At 48.9% G+C, this 27,699-nt stretch overlaps 1 protein-coding gene across 1 annotated transcript; it reads right to left on the reverse strand.

Moving 5' to 3' along the window:
- Nucleotides 1-730: 730 nt before the first annotated feature.
- ATP6V1B1 (ATPase H+ transporting V1 subunit B1) lies at nucleotides 731-27,435 on the reverse strand. The gene is made up of 14 exons (XM_060658373.3): nucleotides 27,200-27,435; nucleotides 21,317-21,372; nucleotides 7,771-7,869; nucleotides 7,480-7,573; nucleotides 6,830-6,907; nucleotides 5,804-5,943; nucleotides 5,295-5,396; nucleotides 4,613-4,710; nucleotides 3,102-3,225; nucleotides 2,771-2,921; nucleotides 2,442-2,524; nucleotides 1,510-1,614; nucleotides 1,182-1,311; nucleotides 731-1,082 (listed from the first exon to the last, which is right to left on the reverse strand). Exons 1-14 carry the CDS (start codon nucleotides 27,315-27,317, stop codon nucleotides 919-921), a joined length of 1,542 nt encoding a protein of 513 aa, XP_060514356.2. The 5' UTR covers nucleotides 27,318-27,435; the 3' UTR covers nucleotides 731-918.
- Nucleotides 27,436-27,699: the final 264 nt, after the last annotated feature.

Below are 27,699 nucleotides of genomic sequence, written 5' to 3' on the forward strand. Positions count from 1 at the left end.
CATTCCATCCCTTCTCAGGGGGGAATGACCCCAAGCTTATCAGAGGTTTACTGAGGCCCCAGGGTCAAATGTAGATATACCCGACCATACCACCCACTTCTGACTACCTTCTTCCCTCTGTGCCACATCATTCCTGGTATTTCCCCCAGAGAAATCTAAGAAGGGGCCGCAGTTTCTCCCAAGACCACAGAGACCTACAGGGAGGGACAAAAATGCAGATTCTCCACCCTGAAGCAGCTCTCCCTCATTCCAGGGAAACCTCTTCTGGTAGCCCACTTGCCTTCCCAACCCCAGTGGTCCAAAGGCGTCAGCACCCCTCCTATGCACCTCAAGAACCAGCAAATTCTACTGGATACCTTCCCCAAGTGGGGCCTTAACAACTGGCTTCTAATGAACAAATTAAGATAAAGTGACAATGCGTTGCAGGGACAAAGCTTGAGGAGGTCCTGGCAGTTGGGGGATTCTGTGGGCTGTTGTTTCTGGGGTGCTAGGATCCTAAGAATGACAGCAAGCCCTATGTATGTGTTGGGGTTAGAGTGTGTGTCAACCTTAATTATCCTTCCTTGGGTTATCTTGCCATCTCTATACCAGTGGTTGCCATCTGGCTGTACCTGGGGGAAAAATACTGATGCAGAGGACTTCTGCCTACAGATTTGTATTAATTGATCCGGTTTGGAGCCTGGGCCTTGGTATTTTGCAAAGTTCTCTAGGTGATTCTCAAGTGCTTGATACAGGCTTAACAACCTTTTGTTCTTGCCCAGTGCAGGGACTCCAGGCAGAGGGATGAAGCGTGGGAGTGGGCGGGGTGCGGACCGTGAGCACTCAAGCGGTTGGTTGGGTGTGTGGAACTTGAGGCGTGCGTAGAACGGGTATAGCAGGAGTCCCAGGACACAGTCTGGGGTCTGACTGTGGGCAGGGCTAGAGCGCTGTGTCTGACGCAGGGTCCTGCGGCGCCCCCTCGCGGGAGTAGAACTCATCCAACACGCTCTGCGGGATGCGCTTCAGCATCTCCTTGGGGAAGATGCGCAACAGCTTCCAGCCCAGGTCCAAGGACTCAAACACGGAGCGGTTCTCGTAGGGACCTAGGGACAGAGTAGGAGTGTGTGCATGTGCGTGCGTGCGTGCGTGCATACGCAGCCAGGTAAGGGAGTTACTGCCTGACCACCCCCAATGCGCCTCACCCTGGTTGATGAAGTTCTTCTCGAACTTCTGCAGGAATTCCAGGTAGAGCAGGTCCTCGGAAGTGAGCGCCTCCTCCCCCACCACCGCCTTCATGGCCTGCACATCCTTCCCGATGGCATAGCAAGCATACTGGGTGAAGGGGGGAGGGACGGTCCATCGGTCACCGCAGGCATATCACAGAAGTCCAGTGGCCCCCAGTTTGGCTGTGTGGGGACCCCAAAGGGGGAGGGATTTTGCCAGAGAAAAGCTCGTGGTCCGGGTACCGGCACAAACCTCCAGCTTCTGAAACTAACTTACCCGCCAGCCCCTGGGCCCTCTCCTTCTTACCAGTTGGTTGGAGACATCTCCATGGTCCTTTCTCGTCATGCCCTCCCCAATGGCGGACTTCATTAGCCTCGACAGGGAAGGGAGCACATTGATGGGGGGATAGATCTGGGGGAGCAAAAGAAGCGAGTGGCAAAAGGCAGGGTCCAAACTTTCCTTTCCTTCCTACCCCTACTTGTCTCTCTCCCCCCTAAGAATCTTAAGAGACTGGTCCTCACTCATCTGACAGAGAGGTGGGTTGCTCATACCCTGTCCTCCTTTATGGCCCACAGATTTTAGGGCTTGGGATGCGGGTGTCTATAGGTGTGCTCCTGGACAGGAGGGTGGAGGGCGGAGATGACATGACATTAGGTAATGAAAGTCACTACTTAAAAACTTTTGGTTATTTGGACAAAAACCGGGTTAAAGCTTATTAGTTAATAGCTGCAAAGAAGGAACCTACTAAGCAAAGAGGAAAAAGTCACAGGGGTTGCCTTTAACCTCAGATGGGACAGACACATTTTCTCACCTGTTAGCACATTATTCACCATCTACTTGTGTCAGTTACCCATTGTTTTGTTCACCAAAGCAAATTACCGGAAAGGAAAGAGAAGTGGTATTCATTTAGTATCTACTATCTGCTGGATGCTTTCTACATGCTGCCACGCACTCCACTGTGTGATAAATACTATTATTTCTATTTTATAGGTAAGGAAACCTAGGATCAGAAAGATTATTTTCTCAAGGTTCCAGTCAGGTAGGCTGGATTCTAGCCAGACTTGTCTTGTGTCTGTGAACCACACAGTCTTCCCGGGTCATCTCCTCTTTGGAGTTAGCCTTGCCTGGCCCCTCCTAATTCACAGAGAAATCAAGCACGGCAGGTGATGGGGCATCAGACAGCCAGTGTCTCTGGGGGTGGTGAGGAGAGCACTAGGTGGGTAGGGAGGGGACAATACCTGTCTGTTATGAAGCTGTCTATCCACGTAGATCTGTCCCTCTGTGATGAAGCCCGTCAGGTCTGGGATTGGGTGGGTGATGTCTGCAAAGAAATGCACTGGTCTCAGTGTAGACACGGCCCACATCTCCACCCAATCAGGGCCATGTGGGTTCTATTCCTCTCATGGGAGTGATGGGGTATGTGGAGGCGAGGAAAAGACAGTGAACTCCTTGATGGATGAACAGAGCTACTGCACATCTATGCAAAAAACCGTGAGCCCTTTAAGCATCCCAGTGGGAAAGGAGGGCAGTAGGGCTGCAGAGGGTATTGGGCAGTGAAGAGGCTCACCATCATTGGGCATGGTGAGGATGGGGATCTGAGTGATGGATCCTCCCCGGCCCTCCACACGGCCTGCCCGCTCATAGATGGTGGCCAGGTCTGTGTACATGTATCCTGGGAAACCTCGGCGCCCGGGCACCTCCTCTCTGGCAGCGGAGACCTGCGATATCAGTGTCACCGGGGTAAGGAAGGGGATAAGAGGCTAATACAAGGAAGGGCGAGTGGGAGGTTCAGTGACTATGAGAAATGGAATAGGGGCAGGCCTGGGTAGGAGAGCTTTGGGGTGTAGGGACCAGGGAGAGGCAGGCGTGACCCTGACACCCTTCACCAGCTGCCTCACCTCCCGCAAGGCCTCTGCGTAGGAACTCATGTCGGTCAGTAGGACCAGCACGTGCTTCTCACACTGGTAGGCGAGAAATTCAGCAGTGGTCAGTGCCAGGCGTGGGGTGATGATCCGCTCGATCCTGGAGGTACAGCCAGTGTTTAGAGAGCTCAGAGGTCCATTTAGCCCCAGTGCTGAGTGGAAAGGGAACCGTGCATAGCAGCAGAGGAGTGGACAAGATGAGCCTCCGCTCCCAGCCCCCAGGTCACGGCTATGGTTCTTGGGGGGTGGACAGTCTGCCGATCCTGACACTCCTCCTTCCTGTTCAAGGTAGGAAGGGGTAGGGAGCCTGGGACAGGCAGAGAGTTGGGTGAGAGTGGGACAGGCAGGGCCGGGAGTGTCTGGCAAGGGTGACAGCACCCTGTCCCTGCGGGCCCGAAAATTAGGGGCTCTGGTCCATCAGAGCTAGGCAGGGGCAGGGCTCCTGCTGTAGCTCTCTCTTCCCCAGCCTCCCCTGCCCCCTCATCCCCCTGCACTTGGCTCAGCTGGGGCACCCTCTGGATTCTTTCTGTAAGGTTCCCCTCACTACTCCAGAGCACACGTAGTGGGCGTGCTCTGTACACTTGCCCTGCCCGCTTGGCAGCTCCCTTCCACTTGGAGCTCTCCTGAATCCCTTCCTCTGACTCCAGGTGCCCTCAATCCTCAAGCTCTGAGCCTGTGGGCCTTTCCTCTGGTGACATCATCCTGGCCTCCAGAATTCTGTTACTTACTTTTAGGAATACCTTCAGTACCCAGGACAGCTTATTAGATGTTTTTTCTTCATCCACCTGACCTACTGATTTAAACTCACATTTCCTAAACTTTAAAAATAGCAGTTTTTCCAGATGAATAAACAAACAAAAAAGCAGAATCAGACCTATACGTACAGAGAATAAACAAATGGTTGCTGGAGGGAAGGGGTGGGGAGATGGGTGAAATGGGTGAAGGGGAGCGGGAGATCCAGGCTTCCAGTTATGGAATGAATAAGTCACAGGGATGAAAGGCACAGCGGAGGGAATATAGTCAATGGTATGGTAACGATGTTGCTTGGGGACAGATGGCAGCTACACTTGTGAGCACAGCATACCCTATAGAGAAATTCAGTCACAATGTTGCACACCTAAAACTAACGTGACAGTATATGTCAACTATACTCAAATAAAAAAAATTAACAAATAGCAGTTTTTGCAAACAAAGTGTTTAAGGAAATCTGTCTATGGTGGGGACTTTGGTGGTGGTGCAAGGATGAGGAGCCCTGACTTGGGACAGTGGCTGGATGCAGACTATAGGAAGGACAGAGGACTGCAGGTGGCAGGCAGGATTGTGGGCTGTCCCTACCCCTTACCGAGCCTCAGTTTTCCCCTCTGCACAACCAGGGGTTGGGCCAATGGCTGTGGTTCTGGGATACTTCTGAGCCCTGGTACTCTGGATTTTGGGAGGGGACGGGGCCTGCTGCCTGAAGGCAGTCTGGGTACCAGGGGATGGCTCACGTGGGGTCGTTGGCCAAGTTCAGGAAGAGGCAGACGTTCCCCATGGTACCGTTCTGCTCGAAGTCGGACTTGAAGAACCTGGCTGTCTCCATGTTCACCTGGACACACAGCAGGGAGGGCTGGAGAGGGGTCCCTGCAGCCTAAGGGCAGGGGCCCTGGCCCCTCCCATCTCTTCTCAGTAAAGCCTATTGACTGACTGGCTACCAGTTCCTGGGATGACCCTGAACTTGAGAAGGCAGGGGCTGGGTTGCTCTCATCTTTGGGATCTCATCAGGTTCCCAAAGAGTTCAGATTTCTTCAGGTTGAGCTCTGCTCAGTGCCATCCCAACCCCTTACTTAGCCAGCTGCTCCCCTGCTAAAACCCTCCTCTGGCCCTCTGAGGGCCCCATCATATCCCCTCTCTGAAGGTGTCTTGTCTCCCCAAATTCCCTGGCTTCTCCCTCCTCCAGGTCATCCTGGGCTCATCTTATAGCTGCCATGTCCTTTGGGATGGCTTGAGGGACACACTGTCCTAGTCACTGAGCCCACCTTCAGTCATGCTTTTGCCTCTCCCACCAAACAGGCCTGGACTCTGACAGCTTCTCAGGGAGAAGGATTATGCCTCCCTCATCAGATCAGACAGAGCCAGGGTCCAAGGGAGACAAGGCTGCCAGAACTTGCCAATCTGCCCAGCTCCTCTTACCCCCATGGCTGCAAAGACAATGGCAAAGTTGTCATCGTGATAATCCAGCACAGCCTTGGACTTCTTCACCAGCCCAGCCTGGCGGCAGATCTGGGTGGCAATCTGGGGTGGAGTGGATTGGGAGGAAGAACGTCAGAGTCAGAGCCCAGACCCAGAGTCCAGCCCACTCAGCACCACTGAGGATGATGGATGGAGCAATTTCCAATCCATCCTCCTGCCAAGGCCTTTGGCAGGAGGGATCCCAGGGCAGAAAGGCGAAAGGGCTACCCCAGGCCCTACAGCCTTTCCCAGGGTCGAGGCTTGAAACCTGCTTGGGGACAATGAGGAGGCCTATGCAGCTCCAAGTCCATGAGCTGCCAGAGGACAACTGCCAGTCTGGATGGCGAAGACCCCTGCTTGGCTGGTCCCTGACTGCTTGACACAGGAGACCGTCCTCACTGGCCCACCAGCCCTGGCCTCTGCTTCATCCCTTCCTCTTGGTCATGTCCGCAGGACCCCGCAGGCCTCACCTCATTGTGGGGGAGCCCGGCTGCTGAGAAGATAGGGATCTTCTGACCACGGGCAATGCTATTCATGACATCGATGGGAGAGATGCCCGTCTGAATCATCTCTTCAGGGTAGATGCGGTCATGGGGGTTGATGGGCTGGCCTGGGAGAGGACGATCATGGACCCATGCTCAAGGGCTCAAGTCCCTCCCTGCCCTCCCCCAACCCTGCTCCAGACTCCAGAGCAGCACTATTTGACAGAATTTTCTGTGGTGATGAAAATGTACTGTAACTACACTGCCCAGTTACACTAGCCCTAGCCACATGTGGCATTGGGAGCATGAGATGTGGTTTTGAAATGAAAGTTGATTCCATTTGAATTAATTCGTATTTAAATAGCCACAGTTCAGTACTCCCTTGGATAGCACTACCTGGCACATTGGAAGAGGCAGGCAGGTGGGAGGAGTCCAGGCTGAGCAGGTGTTTTGTGGGGCACGAAGGAACTGAGGATGACCTGGGGAGCTGTCTGAGTGGATGTGTTTGCTCCGCTCTGCCTCTGACTTGCTGAGTGGTTTGGGGCCAGCCACAGACCTCTGTGGGCCTCCATCTTGTCCTCAGAACTGACAGGATTGGAGGACTCAGGAGGGCCTCCCACCGGGAAGGGGCTGTGTTTGCTTCTGGAAGCCACCCCAGGCAGCTCTGAGGGGTGGGGACAGGGAACTGGAAGGCAGGAGAGTGATGGTCCTGGGGCACACATGGAACTTTGCACATGATGATGGCATTTAAAGGAACTGGATATGAAGGGCTTACGGCAGTATCTCCGGCTCTGTGGCAGATTTGGGGACAGACAGGCCTCTACAGTGCTCAGAGCACACCTGATCTGCCTGGTAGTCTGACCAGCCTTTGGAGGTGAGCCCTGGCCATTTGTCCCTGGCCTGTGTCTGGTGCAGAACTTCCAAGGGCAAGGTGGCAAAGGTGATGGCTAGGGGTGGGGAAGGTGGTTGGAAGCTGGGTCCTGAAAGCTGTCCAGAGCCTCTCTGGTCACTCACCATTGATGTCCAGGAAGTCCTCTGCCATGACCACTGGCCCCTTGTCAATGGGCTTACCGGAGCCATTGAAAACCCGACCTGAGGGTGGGGGAGGATGTTGGGAGATGCTTAGGGCCAGCCTCACGTCTCCCTCACTGCTGCTCACCATCCACACCATCACCGGCTCCCACCTGCCTCTTACATGTCCCTCTCCCCTCAACCCTCCGTTATCCCCAGAGAGCTGGCTACAGTGACTGTTTCCTTGGGGATCTTCCCTCCTTGCCTAGAAATCTTTACAGCTGAGGCCTTGGCCCAGGAAATGACTCTAATGGAGGGTTTTAGGGCTGGACAGAGGAGAGGTCCAGGTGTGGCAGATCTTGGGAGAAAGTTGGAGGATGTGCACTCTGTTTCAGCCTAACCACAAATAGATGGTTACCTACTGTGCCTCCAGTTTGTTGAAACTGCCTTCCTCATTTACTGGACATCTGCTGCATGTCCAGCCCTGAGCTGGAGCTGGGGGTCAAAGAGAGGACAAAACCTCTGACCTATACGAACTCACAGGGAGGCAGACATGCAAAGAGTCAATGGCTATGCAGTGCTAAGTGTGTGGTTAGGGAAGCTAGGCTGGGAGGACGCAGGAGCTCCCCATCCCACCTCACCCCCACCCTTACCTAGCATGTCCTCTGACACTGGAGTCCGTAGGATGTCCCCTGTGAATTCGCAGGTGGTCTTCTGGGCATCGATCCCAGAGGTTCCTTCAAACACCTACGGGACAAGAGGTTACTCTAATAAGGGGCTTGCTGGGGACAATGGGGCCTTCCATTCTATGCTCCCTTGGAACCCAGCTCTAGGCAAGACACTCTGGGAAAATAGGACTTTTTTTTGCCTTCAGAGCTTATAAGATAGTCAGGAACTTTGGGTCTGTTCATTTATTCAGCCAACATGGCACTAACACCACTTACCTGAACAATTGCCTTGGTCCCTGACACCTCAAGCACCTGCCCGCTTCTCTGAGTCCCATCAGGGAGGGTGAAGTTGACAATCTCAGCGTACTGGGCAAACTAGCAGGAGAGGAGAGCAGACATGAGACCAGAGCAATGGTGAGACCAGAGGTGAAGTCCCTGTCTCCCCACATCCCTCCCTGACCCTGTCTCAAGCTTCTATCTTCCCTCTTGGAAGTGAGCTTGAGGGGCTGGGAAGTGCAACGTTTGAATTCTGTTTGGGGGTCAGTGTACCTGGACGGGTAGGGGTGTCAACTTTAGAGCTGGGAGACCAGGGTTAAAATTGAAGCTCTGATGCTTAGAAGCTGTGTGACCTTGTGGAAGTTCCTTAATGTCTCTGAGCCTCATCTTTCAAATGGGGATGATAATAATACCTACTTCAAAGACCTTGTATGGAGAGAAAGTGATATGTGTAAAGTCATTAGCTGGTGCCCGGCACCTTGTAACAACAGCTCTGTAAAATGTAGTAGTTATTACGGCTGTTCAGGTCCCGTGGACAGTTGTTTCTGCCCCTGGGGACTAATGGTGAAAACACTGGCACAGTGCTCTCCTGGGCTGCCAGGTGTCCCCTTGTGCCAGTGGCAGTCTTTCCCTAGCTATGGGGCTGGGGTTGATTCACATGTCATCCTCACAGCATTCAGGAATAAAAAGAATGAGGCAATCACTTCTCTTTTGGCTATGATCAAGTGTAGTATCTTTTCTTGTCAGTTTAAAAAGAACCAGGCTAATATCTAGAATATATAAAGAACTCTTACAACTCAAAAGTAAAAATACAAATACCCTACCTTAAAAAATGGGCAAAGGATCTAAATACATATTTCTCTGAAGAAGATATGCAAACAACCAGTAAGCACATAAGCACATGTTGATGCTCAACGTCATTAGCCACTAAAGAAATGCAGACCAATGAGATGCCACTTCACGCTCACGAATGTGGCTGTAATAAAAAAGACAGATGATCATGAGTGTTGTTGAGGGTGTGGAGAATTTGGAACCCTTGGACACTGCTGGTGGGAATGTAAAATGTTGCCACCACTTTGGAACACAATCTAGCACTTCCTCGAAAGGTTAAATACAGAGATACTGGATGAGCCAGCAATTACACTCCCAGGTATTAAACCCAAGAGGAATGAAAACACATGACCACACAGAAACTTGTGTATGAAAGCATATAAGTGTTCATAATCAAGTAGCCTCATTATTCATAATAGCCCTAAAGTGAAAACAACCCAAATGTCCACAAACTGATGAATGGTTAAACAAAAGATGGTGTATCTGTAGCATGGAATATTATTCAGCCTTAAAAAGGAATGAAATAGGATAATATGCTGCAACATAGATGAGCCTTGAAACATGCTAAGAGAAGCCAGACACGACAGGCCACGTCTTATATGATTCCATTGATACGAAGTGTCTGAAATAGCCAAATCCATGAAGATAGAAAGATTAGGGGTTGCTGGGGGCTGGACGGAGAGAGGATTGGGGGTGATGACTAACAGGTACAGGTGTTCTTTTGGAGGAGATGAAAATGTTCTGCGATCCAGTAGTCGTGATGGTTGCATAACTCTGTGTATATACGAAAAGCCACTGAACTGTGCACTTTAAAAGAATGAAGGTTATGATATGTGAATTATAATTTAATTAAAAAATGATTAGGCTGTCCCTCCAGGACCATAGGCAGCAGGTCAGGCAGGTGGAGGTCTGCCCCAAGGGAATCCTGAGCTCTGCAGTCTGCACATGCTCAGGAAACCAGGTTCCTGGTCTTTCCCCACATCTAGAAGAGGGTATGAGCTGGGCCAAGGAGTCTGGGCTGAGAGAGCAGACCCTCCCCACTGACACTGGCTGTCAGCACCAAGAGAGCTAAGCCCTGTACCTGTATTTGCACTTTCTTTCTGAGGAGGTACTGGAGAGAATGCATAGCATCCTTCAGGCTCCCTCACCTTGCTTCCCAGGTGGTTGATTTACTTCAGGGAGTAAGTCATAATCATAATCTTTTTTTTTAAGTTTATTATTTTGAGAGAGAGAGAGAGAGAGAGAGAACTAGCACAAGTGGGACAGGGCAGAGAGAGAATATCCCAAGCAGGCTCTGCACTGTCAGTGCAGAGCCAGATGTGGGGGCTTGAACTCATGAACCACGAGATCATGACCTGAGCAGAAATCAGATGCTTAACCAACTGAGCCACCCAGGCACCCCCATAATCATAATTTGATAAAGATAAATGATAAAAATATGATATTTTTTTAATCCCCACTCCCCACAGTGTTCCTAGAAGTTAATGTACTCCTCTAAATAACTCCTTTGGATATCAGAGGAAATAAAAACTTAAATGATAAATGAAATAGAAAAGAATGCAAAAGGGTATCACTTCATGTCATGACCTATAGAATAAATCAAGCTGTACCATGTTTTCTGACCATAATCAAAATAAGTTTGAAATCAATAATAAAAAGATAGTTAGAAAAAACATATATTTGGAAATTTAAACACCTAATATAGAGAATGTAGAATTAGAACATATTTTGCACTAATAATGAAAAACTATATATCAACATCTGTGATGCATTTAAGCTTTGAATGCTTACATTAAAAAAGAAAAAAAAATTGAGGAAGTTTAAGAGTATGCAACATGAAAAGTTAGAAAAAAGAACAGCATTAAAACCCCCAATAAAGTAGGGTGGGGGGATGGGTGAAATAGGGAATGGGGATTAGGGAGGACACTTGTGATGAGCACCGGCTGAGGTACAGAATTGTTGAATCACTAGTTGTACACCTGAAACTAATATAACACTGTATGTTAACTAAATGGAATTAAAAGAAAATCCTTAAAAAAAAAACAATATAGTAAAAAATATTAGAAGGGCAGAAATCATTAATACAGAGAACGAATATATAACAAGGAAGATCAAAATCCAAATTGGTTCTTTGAAAAGCCTCATAAAATAGACAAATCTCTAGGGGCGCCTGGGTAGCTCAGTTGGTTAAGCGTCTGATTTCAGCTCAGGTCATGATCTCACAGTTTGTGGGTTCAAGCCCCGCATCGGGCCCTGTGCTGACAGCTCAGAGCCTAGAGCTTGCTTCAGATTCTGTGTCTCCCTCTCTCTGCCCCTCCCTGGCTCATGCTCTGTCTCTCTCTCAAAAATAAATAAACATTAAAAAAAAAAAAAACTAGACAAATCTCTAGCAACACTCATTAAGAAAAGGGTAAAGACATAAATAATTATTGGAATAAAAAAGCCAAAACTAGCTATACTGATAATATTAAAAAGTAACAAAAAAGAATTATAAACAACTTTATGCAATACAGTTCGGAACTTAGATGAAATGGATAAAGTCCCAAAAGAATACAACTCAAACCAAAACCAATCAAAAACTAAACAGAAAGCTGGAATAGTCCTACAATTTTTAAGATACTGCATAGGTAAAATCTTTCCACAAAGAAAACACCAGTCCCAGAGGGTTTTACAAGTGAGTTCTGACAATCAACAAATAATTTGAAATTTACTTGAGCTCGTCAAAAGTAATGGATAACTGATACATGAATTCAGCAAAGTTGCAGGATACAAAATTAATGTACAAAAATCAGTTGCATTCTTATACACTAATAATGAAGCAATAGAAAGACAAATAAAGAAACTGATCCCATTCACAATTGCACCAAGAATCATAAAGTACATAGGAATAAACCTAACCAAAGATGTAAAAGATCTGTATGCTGAAAACTATAGAAAGCTTATGAAGGAAATTGAAGAAGATACAAAGAAATGGAAAAACATTCCGTGCTCATGGATTGGAAGAATAAATATTGTTAAAATGTCAACACTACCCAAAGCAATCTACACATTCAATGCAATCCCAGTCAAAATTGCACCAGCATTCTTCTCGAAGCTAGAACAAGCAATCCTAAAATTTGTATGGAACCATAAAAGACCCCGAATAGCCAAAATAATATTGAAGAAGACCAAAGTGGGAGGCATCACAATCCCAGACTTTAGCCTCTACTACAAAGCTGTAATCATCAAGACAGCAGTATTGGCACAAAAACAGACATATAGACCAATGGAATAGAATGGAGACTCCAGGATTAGACCCACAAATGTATGGCCAACTAATCTTTGACAAAACAGGAAAGAATATCCAATGGAAAAAAGACAGTTTCTTTAACAAATGGTGCTGGGGGAACTGGACAGCAACATGCAGAAGAATGAAACTAGACCACTTTCTTACACCATTCACAAAAATTAAAAATGGATGAAGGACCTAAATGTGAGACAGGAAACCATCAAAACCCTAGACGAGAAAGCAGGAAAAAACCTCTCTGACCTCAGCCTCAGCAATTTCTTACTTGACACATCTCCAAAGGCAAGGGAATTAAAAGCAAAAATGAACTATTGGGACCTCATGAAGATAAAAATCTTCTGCACTACAAAGGAAACAATCAACAAAACTAAAAGGCAACTGATGGAATGGGAAAAGATATTTGCAAATGACATATTGGACAAAAGGCTAGTATCCAAAATCTATAAAGAACTCACCAAATTTCACACCTGAAAAACAAATAATCCAGTGAAGAAATGGGCAGAAGACATGAATAGACACTTCTCTAAAGAAGACATCCAGATGGCCAACGGCACATGAAAAGATGCTCAACGTCACTCCTCATAGGGAAATACAAATCAAAACCACACTGAGATACCACCTCACACCAGTCAGAGTGGCTAAAATGAACAAATCAGGACACCATAGATGCTGGCAAGGATGTGGAGAAACAGGAACCTTCTTGCACTGTTGGTGGGAATGCAAACTGGTGCAGCCGCTCTGGAAAACAGTTTGGAGGTTCCTCAAAAAATTAAAAATAGATGTACCCCATGACCCAGCAATAGCACTGCTAGGAATTTACCCAAGGGATACAGGAGTGCTGATGCATAGGGGCACTTGTACCCCAATGTTTATAGCAGCACTTTCAACAATAACTAAATTATGGAAAGAGCTTAAATGTCCATTAACTGACAAATGGATAAAGAAGTTGTGGTTTATATATACAATGTAATACTACTTGGCAATGGGAAAGAATGAAATACGGCCTTTTGTAGCGACGTGGATGGAACTGGAGAGTGTTATGCTAAGTGAAATAAGTCATACAGAGAAAGACAGATACCATATGTTTTCACTCTTATGTGGATCTTGATAAACTTAACAGAAGACTATGGGGAAGGGGAAGAGAAAAAAAAAGTTAGAGAGGGAGGGAGGCAAACCATAAGAGACTCTTAAAAACTGAGAATAAACTGAGGGTTGATGGGAAGGTGGGAGGGAGGGGAAAGTGGATGATGGACATCGAGGAGGGCACCTGTTGGGATGAGCACTGGGTGTTGTATAGAAACCAATTTGCCAATAAATTTCATATTTTAAAAAAGACTAATGGAAAAGAGATGGTCTTTAATTAATTTATGGGGCAAGGATAACCTTGATACAAAATAATATAATTATGAGAAAATTATACACAATCTCACATATGAATATAGATGAAAAAGTCCTGAACAAAATACTTACAAATCAAATCCAGAAAAGTATAAAAAAGGTCAAGTTACAAACCAAATGATAAAAGAAAAATATTAAAAAACAAAAAATGGAGACAAATACACACACACATACACACAAATAAAAATTAAAAAGACCGCGTTGGAATTATTCTAGGAATTCAAGGTTAGTCTAATATTAGAAATCTAATAATGTAATTTACCTTATTAATGGATTGAAATATTTTTTAAAAACCTGTGATCATCTTAAAACATTCTAGAAAAAGCTTTAAAAAAAGTATCCCTGATTAAAAAATTTTGATGATTAGGGAATCATGATATCCATGATTAAAGAACAAAACTCTCTGAAAACAGAGAATAAAAGGGAAATTCCTTAATTCCAAGAAGCATCCACAAAACACTTACAGAAAATACCATACTCTGATATAATGTATGAAACATTCCCTTTAAAATTAGGAGCAAAACAATAATGCCTGCTATCATCATTCTATTCAGCATTACACTGGAAGAACTAGCCTAAATAATAAGAGGAACAGAAAATAAACATTAGAAGGAAACAAAACCTAAAATAGAAAACTCCCCCAACCCCAAATCCAGTAAAGATAGGACCCCCAAAAAACCCATAGACCAATTTCTCTTATAGATGCAGAGATAAATAATAAATAAACTATTAGCCAGTGAAATCAAATAGTGTATTAAATAAACAAACAAGTTTGACCAAATAGGGTTTATTAAAAGAATGCAAGCCTAGATCAATCAACTTCTGGCAATCTCAACATTTGACAATATAATTCATAATAGGGAGTTTGTACGTATGAATTATAAGAGAAACGCTACAGAATTATGTAAATAGAAACCACAGAGGCTTTTGATAAAATTTGGCAGCGTTTCTTATACAATCCTGTGTAGGACAGGAATGGAAGGCAACTCCTTGAACACTAGACTATTTACAAAACCAACTTCAATAAGCTTCTAAATGGTGAAATGCTAAATCCATTTTTATTTCTAATAAAATCAATAACACACAGAGATGTCTGTGTCACCATTGTTACTTAATGTGTTTTGGAAATTGTAGTTTATACAATAAGACCAAAAAAGAAAAAAGAAAAAGTATACCAATAAACATAAATAGAAAATGCTTTATTTATTTATTTATTTATTATATTTATTTATTTATTTATTTTTTTTTTTTAAAGGTAGTGAGAGGAGATTGTATTCTTCAGAAATGTCAAAGAAAGGCTGTGAACATGTTCCAGATTACAGAAGGCTAAACAGACATGATGAGGCTGGATCCCCTGCAGGAGGGGAAAAAAATGCTATAAAAGACTTTATTAGGTCAGCTGATAAACTGGAATATAGATGTAGATTAGGTAAAAGTATCAGTGTAAATTTCAGATATTGATAATTACTGTTGTTATGTAAGAGAATATCCATATTCTTTGGAAATAAATGCTGGAGTTTTGGGGGATGACTTACCCTTAAAAGACCTAGGAAAAAATTATGCACACACACATACACACACTCAGAGCAGAAGATACAACAAATGGAATAAAGTGTTAACAATTGGCCATATGCCTGTTCCTTGCACTATTTTTATTTTTGCCCCTTTTTATAAATTTGAAATTGCTTCAAAATCACAAGTAAAATTAAAGTCTGCCAATAGAAAAGCAGACATAATTCCCTTCATTTGCAGATGATACTGTATACCTAGAAAAACCCAAGAGGCTCTACTTAAAAAACAAAACAAAAAACGCCCAGAATTAATAAAAGAAGTTGGTTGTATACAAGATAAATATATAAAAATCCATCTCTTGTACCACTGTGTGTCACCTATACACTGATTTAAAAAAAACCAACAACAACTCTTTTTTTTTTTTTCTATTCCAGCCATAAATGAAAGAGGAAATTAGGAAAAACATCCATTCACAATAGGGCCCAAAGCCATACAATACCTGGAAAAAAAATTAACAAGAAAGGTACAAGAAAATAATAAAATCTTACTGAGGATATAAAGCAAGCCCTGAACAAATGGAGAACAATAGTGTTCTCCAAGACGGAATGACTTACCGTCATAAAAATATAAATCCTTTTCAAAAGCATAGAAATTAAATGCATTTCCAGCAAATTGCTGTTTCTTCTGGAACTTAATAAACATCTTAAAATTCATAAGTGTCTGAGAATATCCAAAAATCGTCAAGGTGGAGGATTTGATGTATCAGATATTAAAACGTGTTCTAAAACTGCTAAAGTCAAATGGTTAAGTGTTGGTGTGAAGCAGACAGAGAAGTGGGAGAGATTAGAGTCCAGAAACAGATCCCAGATTTTATGAAACTGTTATAGAACAAATGTGGTATATTACTTCATGGGGAAAACCAAAATCTGTTGACCAAAGGGTGCTAACGTAACTGGGTATCGACTTAGAAGATACCCACGTCATAAACACAAATACATTCAGGCATATAAAACCTTTAAATACAAAGCTAAAACAAACAGAAAACCAGAAGAGTTTTTCTTCTTTCCTTTTCTCAGCTTTCCTAGAAAAGCTGGATAAGAGAGATGTCTTTAAGCAAGGTATGGAATCCAGAAGCCATAAATGCAAAAATAGACATATTTGATTGTACAAACATTTGAAATGTCTGCATGGCAAAATACCAAAAACAAACGTGAACAATAAAAAAGGAGCACCCACAGCTCAAAATGTACACCTCAGTATGTAGGAAGATTTCACAGAGGACAAAGTAAAATCCAAACTTATAAAAAGATCCTCAAATGTAAATAAAAACAGGAAGGTACTAGTTTTCATCAATTAGATAGACAAAATTCCAGGAAAGAACATATCCAGGGCTGGCAAGGATGCTGGAGGGTGGGTCCTTTAACACACGGTTGACTGGAATGTGAATCACCACAACCTTGCCGGGCTAGCAGTGTTGCCCCAAATCATCAATATCTATTTGAAATCTATTTTAAAAGCAATATACACTTTGAACCAGCAACTTCATTCCGGAGGATCTATCTTATAGCAATAAAGGCACTAGTGTAAAGGGGCTCTATTTTGCTGTACCATTTGCAATAGCAAAGCCTGGTAACACACTGAATGTCTATCACTAATGGGACCATTAAAAAAATGGAACCATTGAATAAACCACAGTACATCCATGCTATCGCCTACTATGTTGCTCTTGAGAAGAATGAATAAAATGGGCAACTACTGACATGGAGGGAATCCTTGATATGTTTTAAGAGACTAACACCAATGTAAACCTCTAACATACTATCTATTTGCCCCTTTACAGCAGGATCTTTATAGTGGCTGTCTCAAGAGGCTGGGAGGAAGGAGGTTAGGGACAAATAGTTAAATTTGCGTGTCTTTTGTTTCACTAGTAATAAGGAGCATTTATTTTTTTTTTTTTTTTGGTAATTAAAATGTGATAAAAATTTGGGATGTTCAAGTACAGTGCGACTGGTTACCACCATCATTACTATCACTAAATCCCCGCTCTACCCAAAATAGTGACCTTAAGTGTCTGGGAGGAGGGGCTTATGACTCAATTTCCCAGTGGGGTGTGACAGGGTGCATCCCTGCGAGGGGGCGGGGGGGGCGTCAAACCTGAGACAGGAGGGTTTGCAGTTCTGACAAGTCACTGGAGGAAGCTCCAGCTTGGGTCCCTCCTTGTCCTGTGAAAAGGATGCCAGGAAGGCGACCTCCGTTGCCCCCTAAACCAGCCCCTCTGAGTGGGGTTGCTGAGAGCCGGATTCCCCCCAGGAGGAATGCGCTGAGGTCGGCGGGGCAGCTCATGTCTAGCGGTCTTTGGCTCATCAACCACAAGAGGGGGCCCAAGAGCAAGGGCCGGAAGGCCCCCGCGGAAAGAAGTTTTAAAAAAGTCGGGGCATTCCTCTGCCGCTCTGTAAGCCTGTCCACCTGACGCAGCCACTGGCCTCCTTGCATGGTGGGCTGTTAACCTCAGGAGGAAAACTGCTGGATAGAGCACAGGCCAGGTTGGGCCCCAAAGAAATCAGGCCATGAGCCCAATAGAAACCAGGCAGCCGGGTGATAAAAAGCCATCATTTTTCATGTGGGTTTATGTGGGGGACGGAGAGCGGAAGTAAAGGAGAGTGGAGGAGGTGGCGCCCTGTGTGTCCCTGAGAGGTGAAATCAGAGGAAATGAACTTTAAATAGCAGAGAGATTACAGTCAGATGCCTGAAAGAACTGTCAGAACCATCACACCCAGTCATGGAGGGTGTATAGTTTGGAATCCTTTAGGAAGAGAATACTAGGCTCTGTGTGTGCGTGCGTGAGTTATTTGGGGCAGGGATGCCCATAGCCAGTTGGGACAGGGAGTGCAGGGGGAGAATTCCAGGATGCAACAATGAGTTTATACTCAAAGGAGCCCCATTTCAGAGCCTGATCCTCTCACCTCCCATTCTTGGTTACTAGGAGGACCGCAGAGGGTGGGGATGGTTCAGTACAACCTTCTGTGCTTCACTGAGTTCTCAGCCAGCCGGGGGGAGGGGGGGAAGGGGAGGCGGGGGGGGGGGGGGGGGGGGGGGCAGAGGGGAGCTGCTCTACACACTCAGAGGACTGGGAAGTTCTTGGCAAGCCTGGCAGGACTTGTACAGGGAAGCCATGGCCTCCAAGGCCTCTCTTTCTGCCAATGCCCAGGGCAGTTTGGAGCCCCTCTTCGGAAACTGTCTTCAGAGCTGATACACATACTTCTGAAAGCTTTTTCTTTTAAAAGTTTGGAAGTGGCCACAGACACTTGGAGCCAAGTCTGGTGGATAAGGGGAGAGCTTTCTCCAAGTCTCAGTAAGGACTGCTGTTTCTCAAAATACGGCAGTCGGAAGATCTTGTAGAGTAGGGGATCTTCAAGTGTGGGCCCCAGGCGAGCAGCAGCAGCAGCAGCAGCAGCTTGGGAGCTTGTCAGAAATGCAGATTCCTGGGCCCCAACCTCAGACTGATGAATCAGAACTTTGGGTTCTTCCAGGGGATTCTCATGCATGCTCTAGTTTAAAAACCACTGCTCAAGTGAAATCTCTCTAATATATCCCAGGCAGGTGGACGTCAGCTAACCAGACTCCTCTTTAATGCCTGTGAAACTCCTGTGTAATTGTTTGTCATATTGGGCCTGTTTAATAATCTGGAGGAGTCATTTTTACACTCTACACTCAGGGGTTTAGGCTTTAACATTTTATGCTCTACACTCAGACCTCCAAAAATCAGATGAAATCATGGAAACTGTCCCTAGAAAAATGTACAGACACACGAATACCCAGCTTGAAAGGTTTGCATACGATTTCAAGTCCCTTATTGCCTGGGCTCAGAACCTCTGATCTACACAAAAGTTTTCCCCCAAGAATTTTTCCATTTCGGAAGGATGGAAGTGGGAGGCCTAATTGCGGGTATGATTCAATTTGGGCAGAAGGTGGCGCTGTAGAGGATGAATTGGGGTATTTTACCCTAGCAACTCTAGACTGGGGATAGGGATGTGGGGCCGCAGAGAGGAGTACGGAAAGCTGTCTTCTCTGCCTCTTGAACTTAAGAGACTACACGTTACTGCTTTTCCTGCCCTCTGCAAGTCCAGGGTTCCCTGGGTATCTCCATCACCCAGTTATTCTGTTCTATGAGAGAGATGCATCCAATAATCGCAGAACCATGGGTCTGGGGGTCTATCTCATTTCCCAGTCTAGCCCCATTTTATAGTTGGGAAAGTGGATGTCATAGGTACTGACTCTCCATACGATGAGCGGGGGCGGCAGATGGCACCAGCCGTTTACTCCAGCATATTAGCATTTCTGTCTTCCAGGCAGAGCTAACGCTAGCTGTTCTCAAGGAGGAATAGTAAAAATACATTTATCTGATTTGATCCTCACAACAACTCTCTTCTATATTAGATGAGGAAACTAGGATTTGAAAACCTAAACAGCTGCTTCTCAAACTTCAGGAAGCATCACATCACCTGGAGGGCTTTTAAAGTCTGACTTCTGTATCTCCCCAGCTCTCTAGAGTTCCTGATTCTGTTGGTCCGGGGTAGGAGCCCCAGAACCTGTATTTCTAACGAGTTCTGTGCTGATGCTGCCAATCTAGGGTTGTCAGGTAGCTAGTAAGAGGTAGCTAGATGGAGCTGAGGTGAAAACAGAAGAGGTCTGAATCAGACCTTGTGAGCCCCGTGCATACATGCATAACCACTCCATCACACTTCCTCCCAGGGCATCCCCAGCACTAGTGGGTCAGACAGTAAGGTCTCTATGAACTTGGGATCTGGTTTCCAGAAACAAGAGGGTCTGGTTTAGTCATTCTAACACTTACTCATTCATTCATCTCATTCACTTACTCACCCTTCCTCTGAACAAACTGAACACCTACAATGGACTGGGTGTTCAGTAAAAGTGTGGTATGGGACTCTGGGGGCTCAAGAGTAATATCCAATAGGAGAGACATTGTGGGGGCAGGGAGGAGACATGTGGCCAGGTGGTGATCCGATCGATGCCTTGATGGATGCTGCCAACAAGACAGTACAGAAGAGGGAGAGGAGGGACAGGCTCATTGTCCAGGGGCCTGGGTGAAACTCCCAGAAGAAGTGACCTCTCAGCTAGCCTTGGGGAGGAGTCAGAGGAAGAAAGGGTATGGAGGAAAGGTAGTTGGAGAGGCAGAGGGAAAAGTAGGAGCAAAGGCCTAGAGACATCAAAAGGCAGCTCCGTGCAGAGGCAGGGTGGGTTTCCAAGTAGTGGCACAGTGGGCGTCGGGGAAGGAGAGGATGCGTCATGAGAGTGGAAAAGTGTGGAGGGACCCTTACAGAACATGGGGCCTATAAGGTGAAGGTGCTGTGCGTGCTAGGTGAGTTTGAAGCAGGGGAGCAAAGGGGTCAATGCTGCAGGGGGGCAGCATGGAGGATGGCAGGGCACCAGGCTGGGGATCCAGAGACCATGGCTATAATCAGGGAGCAGTGGGGTAGGAGGTTGCTGATAGATCACTGATACTGACAGATGGGGTCCAGGAAGGGAGGGATCAAGGGTGGCCCCAGATTTCCAGGCTGGGGAGGGTGGTGTCTGGCGGGAGCCTGAGAGGTGGAACTGTTGGGTGGAAGGGGGACAGCAGAGTGATCTGGCACCTTTGCAGGGCCCTTTATGCCTTAAGAATCCCCAACCCCAAACTCAAAATGCTGTCAGTCTGCCCTGGTCCTGCGGTGCCCCAGGGGACACAAAGGAGCCCACATCCCATCTCCTTCCGTGAGGCCCGCTTCACTTCCCACCCGCGCTGCTAGTTCCCAGGCTGAGATAGTCCAAAAGCCTCTGAAAACCTTGAGCTCTGGAGAAAAGTTAGCTGGCATGGCTCTTCTGCCTTCTCTTCCTTTTAAAAGAAGACCCACGGGGGGCGCCTGGGTGGCGCAGTCGGTTAAGCGTCCGACTTCAGCCAGGTCACGATCTCGCGGTCCGTGAGTTCGAGCCCCGCGTCAGGCTCTGGGCTGATGGCTCGGAGCCTGGAGCCTGTTTCCGATTCTGTGTCTCCCTCTCTCTCTGCCCCTCCCCCGTTCATGCTCTGTCTCTCTCTGTCCCAAAAATAAAATAAAAAACGTTGAAAAAAAAAATAAAAAAAAAAAAATAAAAAATAAAAGAAGACCCACGGGACCAGCAGGTGGAAGAGTCCAGCTTTGTGAGGAAGTTCAGTACAACCATTCCACCGTTGTAGAAAGAGGCACAATAGCCCAGATCCCCCAGGCCCTTGGCAGTAAAGAGTGGTCTCTGAGGGCCCAGAGCGGGCAGAGGGGGACACTGAAAAGGCAGGAAGGGAAACCCAGGGTGGTGGGGGAGACAGCTGGGGAGGAAGAGTGTGGGATGGGGGACAGGGAATTAGAAGGGACAGATGGGCCCATGGCGGACAGCTAGAGGTAGGGCAATTTAGAAGAGATCTGCACCCGGGGCTGGGGAGCCCTGGGATTTGGCCTTGGTGCCTGGGAAGATATGGAAGAATCTTACCTTGACCTGGTCCAGCACCACCAAGGGCCCATTGACGCTGCACACTGTCCTGTAGGCTGGGGGAGGAGTGGAGGTAGGTGAGGTCTCACACCCAGACACACACCCAGACACACACACACACACACACACACACACACACACACACACACAGAAGCATCTTCTGCTTTCTCTCCCTGTATGCACCACCCCCACCCCCTTCCCAGTCTGGGCTGTCAGGGTCATTAGCTGTGACAGGGCCAGCCACCATTGCTGTAAGGGTCATGCCCCTGCCCGCAGGGCTCCCTGCTGGCTTGGACACCTGCAGGAGGCTGGGGGGAGGGCCAGGGCAAGGGCAGAGGCCCTTCAGAATCCTCCCCTCCCCTCTCAACTACGAAGAGGTCTTTCTTATCTTGAAGCTGCTTCCCCTCTGGCCTCAGCCCCCATCTTACATCTCTGACCCACAACATCTTCCAAAAGCTTCTGGCCCCCAGCTAGAAATGGGTAGAGATTTGCCCTCCCTGCCCCCCACCAGGACCACACTTTCCTCCATCACCTGACACTCATTGAACATGGTGCATGTGCGCATGTCTGGGTGTGTGAGGGGTGGGGGCTGGTGCATGCATGGGTGAGAAAAACCAGCCAGAGTTCCTGCCTGGACAACCTGGGCTCCCTGGGTGCCTGTGGGAGAGGGGAGAGAGTGACAAGGAAAGAGGAAGAAGTAGAATGTCCCAGCCCTAGTGGCTGGAGAGATCCACAAATGGGGAAATGAGCTCAGCTTACAGGGAGCCTCTAACTCCAGTGTTGGGGAGCCCCAAACTCCAGTGTTGGGGACCCCAATAGGAAAGCCATGGACTGGCAGACAGGAAGCCTATCTTGGTTCTGCTAGGGGCTGGCTGAGAGATCCTGGGACTCTCCCTCAACTACAACCTGGGAGACATAGCTCTTCCCTGGGGTCCCTGTGAAGCACGAATGAGACCACGGAGACTGTGGCATGGCAGGATGGCCAGAGTGTCCGTGAGGTCACTGAGTCACTCACTGGAAGGACATCAAAGGGAAGAGAGTGGTCTAAGCCTCTTTTCAAAAGGGGAGGAGAATGGGGTCCAGAAGGGTGAAAACCTACGCCAGGGTCACCCAACATGCTTGTGGCAGAGCTGGGGCTGGGACCCCACCTCTTGCTTCCCGTCAAACCACATTGGCTTCCAGCCCTCATGCTTTCATACAAGTCTGGTGCCAAGTCACCCCACACCAAGGGAAACTAAATGCCCCCAGCTCACACCTTCCCCAGTATGGGGCTCAGTGATCATCCCCCTGTTTTTGTCTGATCTGCATTCCTTTCACCAGGGCATGGGCTAGGATGATGACTGGGCAAGGTGATCCTTGCGGGGATATTTGCAAGGCTCTTCTGAGCTTATGGACTGTTAGGAAAACTCAAGAACAAGAGGCGCCAGAAGATCCATTCTTCTAGGGCTTGGGCCTGGAGCAGGGGAACTCCTTCAGCTTCCTCCGAGTTCCCATAGAGGAGGTATCCAACCTTCCCTCTAGGCCAGCCTCTCCTGGTCCTGAGGCCCAGACCCCAGAGATGACTACTCCCTAGGGCCGAAGGCCAGTGCTTCCTTCTCTGTGCCCCTTCCATCATGCAACTCTGGTATCTCCCATCTTAAAACCCTCCCTCCGCCCCAGTCCTTCCAAAGCTGCTGCCCTTCACAGCCCAACTTCTGGCAAGTCGGGCTCCATTGCTGACTTCCTTTCTCCACCTTCCACCCTCTCCTTGCACTCTCCAACCTGGTTTCTCTCTAGGCCACCCCACAGGACCAGGTACACTGGATCAGAGCCTCATTTTAAAAAGCACTGGGACAAGCCTCTTGCTGGCGCTATAGAGAAAATACCAGACCAGCCAAAAGGGCTGAGATGGCAGAAGCAAGATGCAGAGTGGGTAGGCTGGATGGGAGGTGAGAGTGTGGGAGGGGTAGGAGCCCAAGGTCCAGAAAGCCCCAGGGAACACTTTCCAGTTCTACCTAGGAGACGGGTCTTTCAACTTCCTCTCTTCCTTCACAGTGGTTCCCTACATTTCACAGCTTCTGTCGAGGGAAGCCTGTTAACCTGGACATCCAATAACTCTACCTTGGGAGGGCAGCAGTGAGTGGCAGGGAGTAGCCAAGGGGCCAGGACGAAGTGCTGCTTGCTGGCCGGGCCCTTGGGCTGGGTGCCCAGCGTGTGGTCTGTAAGCCTCTATCTTATCCCACCAGCCTCAGCTATAAGCTGCCTTTCTGGATTTCCAGAGCCCTAGGGCCTAGCTCTAGTAGACTTCCCAAATGCTTGCTGGAGGAGTCCATCACTCCACAGCCTAGACCTTTCACTGCAGATACTCCACTGTGGCCGTTTCTGTTTATCACCCGACTTTTGACGTCCTTCAGTGCCCTGCCCTTAACTGACTCCGACAGCTACTGGCTCTGCTCCCCACTGAAGTGCCACAGCCCTCAGCCATGCCACTGTAGAAGGCATCCTGTTCTCCAGCTTGTCAGTCCTTAATGAGATGGATCATGTCTCTCCCCTCAGACTAGAACTCTGTGCCTCCCCAGTCAGACTAGACCATATCTTTTCTTAGAAGCTGTCTAGTTTGGACACCGCCAAGGTGGTGGCTAAGCAACAAAAGTGTCCTTGACATGAAGCCAGGCCTTTTGTCTGCATCCACCCCCAACTGATTGTGTCCATTGCATGCAGTGGCAAATTAAGGCCCAGAAGTTGGCTGATTTCTCCTGGGGCACACCACAAATCAGTCTGCATCCTGTGGCACTCCCCCAGCCTTGGGACATACCCTTCAACCCTGGAGAGGTGAAAGGTGGGGGTAGCGCTGGAGGCAGTGGGCTGGCCCAGAAGACCTCTGAGGGGCACTCCCTCAATAGGCCTTCCTGAGACTTTGCAGACACTCCCTCCCTCTGCTCTGCCCCCTCCCCTGCTCCATTGTCCCAGCTGACACTTTGGGTTGCACTTAGGGCCGAAGGCCTGGAGCCCCTCCCTGCCCCCATCTCCCCACTGCCTTCCCGGTCAAAGGCTCAGCGGGGCTCCATGCAGCCCACTAATTAGGGCCTGCCCAGCCACACCTGCAGCGTCCTGGGAGCCGGCTGAGCCAGGCGCCCATGCGTGAGGTGGGGGTGGGGGCAAGCCCGGGGCAGTAGGTCCCGCACCTCCTCCCTGATCCCCTCCAGAGGGATTAGGGGAGGGAGGGCAGGGGCTGGAAGACCAGGCTTCTTAGAATCAGCCCAAGACCCTGCCCGGTGAAACTCAGTGTGACATTCCTGGCCTCTCAGTTGAGGAAACTGAGGCAGGCGGCAAAGCCTGCCTCAGTGGTTTGGCATTCCAGCCTCTGGGTGAACATCTGACCAGGCTCTGTCCCTCCAGCAGGGCTGACAGCCTGACATCCGTCCTTTGCTCGCGCTGCGCACTACTCCCCTCCCCCCTTCCCTCCCACCTCACCTAGCATCTTTTGCCCCACACAATGGATGAAGCCCCAAGCTGCCGCCTCCCCTCAGGGAGAGAGTTCTAGCTCTGAAGGAGGAGAAGGAGTTCCTTTCTGCCCAGGGTGGATATTGCTAGGGTTCACTCCCCACTTTATTCTACCCTGCCCCCTCCCTTCTGGCCCATTCCCTCAGCCACTGCAGTGAAATCACCCTTAATGCCTCAGGCCTGTTTGGTTCACTTCCTCCTCCAGGAAGCCTTCTATTGGACTCACCCCATCTCTGGCTGAGGAAGCCCTGGAGTTGGGAGCCAGCTGCCCCATCCCCTGTCCCCCTGGGATCCCCAGCTCTCCTCCTGGGCTCTTTCTGTCTCTGCATAAAGTTCTCCTGCCCAGAGCGCATACAGTGCTCAGGTAGGAGGCCAGGGCAGGAGTCCTGCCTCCAGCCAACTGAGGGTAGCAGCTCTAGGTTTTGGTCCTCACCCCTCAGAGAGGAAACCCCTCAGGCCCCAGAGGCGGAAGGTGGGAACAGAGAAGGCTGTGGGTGCAGAAGCACCCTGAGGAACTCAGTATGCTCCGAGGGGTGGAGGCTGTCAGGCTGGGGCTGGCCCCTGGGGGTGCCCTGTGAGGACACTAGTATGCAGCAAAAGCACAGGTAGCCTTTGTCACTGCGGGAACATCTTTAACACAGGGAGCAGAGTCGTGGTGGAGGGGCTCCCCCTCTGCAGACCCTGGTCTCTGGGTCAGCTGTTGGGTGTGACACATTCACCCGGGTGGGGGCCACATGGAGTGACACACAAGCAGCATGGGGGCGCTGACACCCCTGGGTTCCAGCCTGGGTCAAATCTCCAGGGCTCGTTGACTCTAAATAAGGTCGTGGCTGGAGGGAACTGGCTGCAGGAGGCCCTGGGATGAGGTTGCACCCACAGGGTCCCTGGGAGGGCACACTGCAGGGAGTGATGGTGGGGGAGGGTCCCGCAGGGGTGGGCCATCACTTGGGTCTGGATGAGAGTTAGACAACTTGAGACAACTGGGCTCAGGTCTCCAGGCCTGAGCTCTGGACTCGAGGGGGCCTCCAGTCACTGCAAATTTCTGGGCCTTCATGACCCCTGCTTTGCCCCAGGGGAGAATCTGGATCTCTGCCCTCCCCCATACCTCCAAGACGTAGGGCCTGCAGGGCCTCCTTGGTACATCCGGTCTCACTCAGTTTCTCCTTGCTGGAATGTACTCCACCCCTCAGTGCCTGCCTCAGGCCTCTGGAGGTGCCTGCTCACGCCCTGCTCTGCTCCTAAGCACCCCGGACCTGCCCTCTCTGGACCTGCCCCCTCTGTACTTGCTCTGTTCTGGGTGGGTGCCAACTCCATTCAATGCAGACCCAGCTCGCACAGCTGCCCTGTCAGGTCACTCCCACTATGGCCTAGGTAACTAGAGAGGGCCAGCTTCTCTCCATACACACCCTGTTAAGAGCCTCTGGCTCTGCTTGGCTGGTGCTGGCCAGGCCGGTTTACTCCAGTGTGGGGCTGTCTGAGAATCTGAGAATTGGAGAATGACCTTGGCAAGGACAGATGGAGGGGGCTCTCCCTCTGGTCCTCAGAACCTCACCACTTTCTGTGCCCCAGACATCTGGGCACACCTAGGAAGCCTACAAGGGTAAATAATCCAGCACCCATGGCCATGCCAGGCACTCACCCTCCCCCAACTGTACATACACAGACATAAGACATCACCTGACCGCATACCCATGTTGTTCCTATGAGCACGCACACTCGTGCACATACACACACATTCCCCCTCAGTCTGAGTGTAAAAGCATGCACATATACTGTCACATTTCCTCACTCTGGTCATACACACATGCAAGCTGTCACACACATATTTACACATATCCATACCCGAGTGGGGGAGCACACACATCCTTCCCCTGCATTATACACACAGACACGTGTAAGGCACACATGACATGTGCCCAATGACGTGACACACACAGTGTTATGTATTTCTCCATCCTGAAAATGCACATACTTGGCCTTGCCACACATATTCCCTAAGAACATTTGATCATACATTTCCTCATGCTGAATGTTCTGGTACACATGCTCGTACTCCAAACACGCACATATTCACACAGGAGCGTGCATCACAAACACACACTTGGGCCCATTGGGAGCTCTCTCTGAACTTGGGGTCTCAGCGCAGGATAAGGGTGATGACCGAGAGGTTCCTGCAAGGACACCCCTGCCCTCTCCTCTGGGGTAGCCTGGGCTGGGGACCCCATACCTCCATCTGCAGAGGTCGCTCCCCGTCCAGGCAGTCCACCACATCACTCTGCTGGACCAAGAGCCCCCTTGGTCTTCCTCAGTCTCGGTCCTCCCCTTTCCCTGAGCCTGAGAAGCAGAGCCTGGGGACCCAGCAGCCCACCCCAACCTCACCCTCTGGGGATTTGTACTCACTGACACGGGGGTGGGTGATGTAGTTTCGGGTGACCGCTTGCATGTGCTCTTGGGCTATGCCCAGGTCACAGCCACCGCTGGGGAGCCCCCCAGGCCTACCGTCTGCCTTCGTGGCCATGGCGCGGTGGCAGGCCGGGACCCGAGTGCCTGAGCCTGCTGGTGGTGAGTGCAACACTTCGGGCCCAGCTGGAGCCGGAGTGAGCTTACCAGACTGCCCCTGTGGCCACCCCTCCCCTCACCCCTCCTCTCCTGCAGGAGTTGACTGTAAACAGGGAAACCAGCCTCTGGCCCTGGAGCTCTTCCAGATCTGGGAGGTGCTGGTGTGAACTCAGCTCCTCCCCCTGGAACCTCAGGCACTCTCACAGGCCACATCTCATCCTGTTCTCCCCACCACATGCAGTTTCTGGCAGGCTGCCCTCTCTCCACATCTTTTCCTTACAGCCCCCCCCTCCCCCTGACCTGCCCTCACCCTGTACCCCTTGCCCTAACCATACCTACAT

The sequence above is a fragment of the Panthera onca genome, chromosome A3 (genome assembly GCF_046562875.1).
Source record: "Panthera onca isolate mPanOnc1 chromosome A3, mPanOnc1 haplotype 2, whole genome shotgun sequence".
Taxonomy (NCBI): Eukaryota; Metazoa; Chordata; class Mammalia; order Carnivora; family Felidae; genus Panthera; species Panthera onca.

Bases quoted from the DNA above. Each gene is read 5' to 3' on its own strand.
- ATP6V1B1 (XM_060658373.3), bottom strand. From the start codon at position 27,317: ATGGCCACGAAGGCAGACGGTAGGCCTGGGGGGCTCCCCAGCGGTGGC. The intron at 7,870-21,316 runs GTAAGATTCTTC...CTCTCCTGCTAG, and splicing joins TGGTGCTGGACCAGGTCAAG to TTTGCCCAGTACGCTGAGAT. The intron at 5,944-6,829 runs GTGAGTGACCAG...GTCCTCTCCCAG, and splicing joins GGACTTCCTGGACATCAATG to GCCAGCCCATCAACCCCCAT.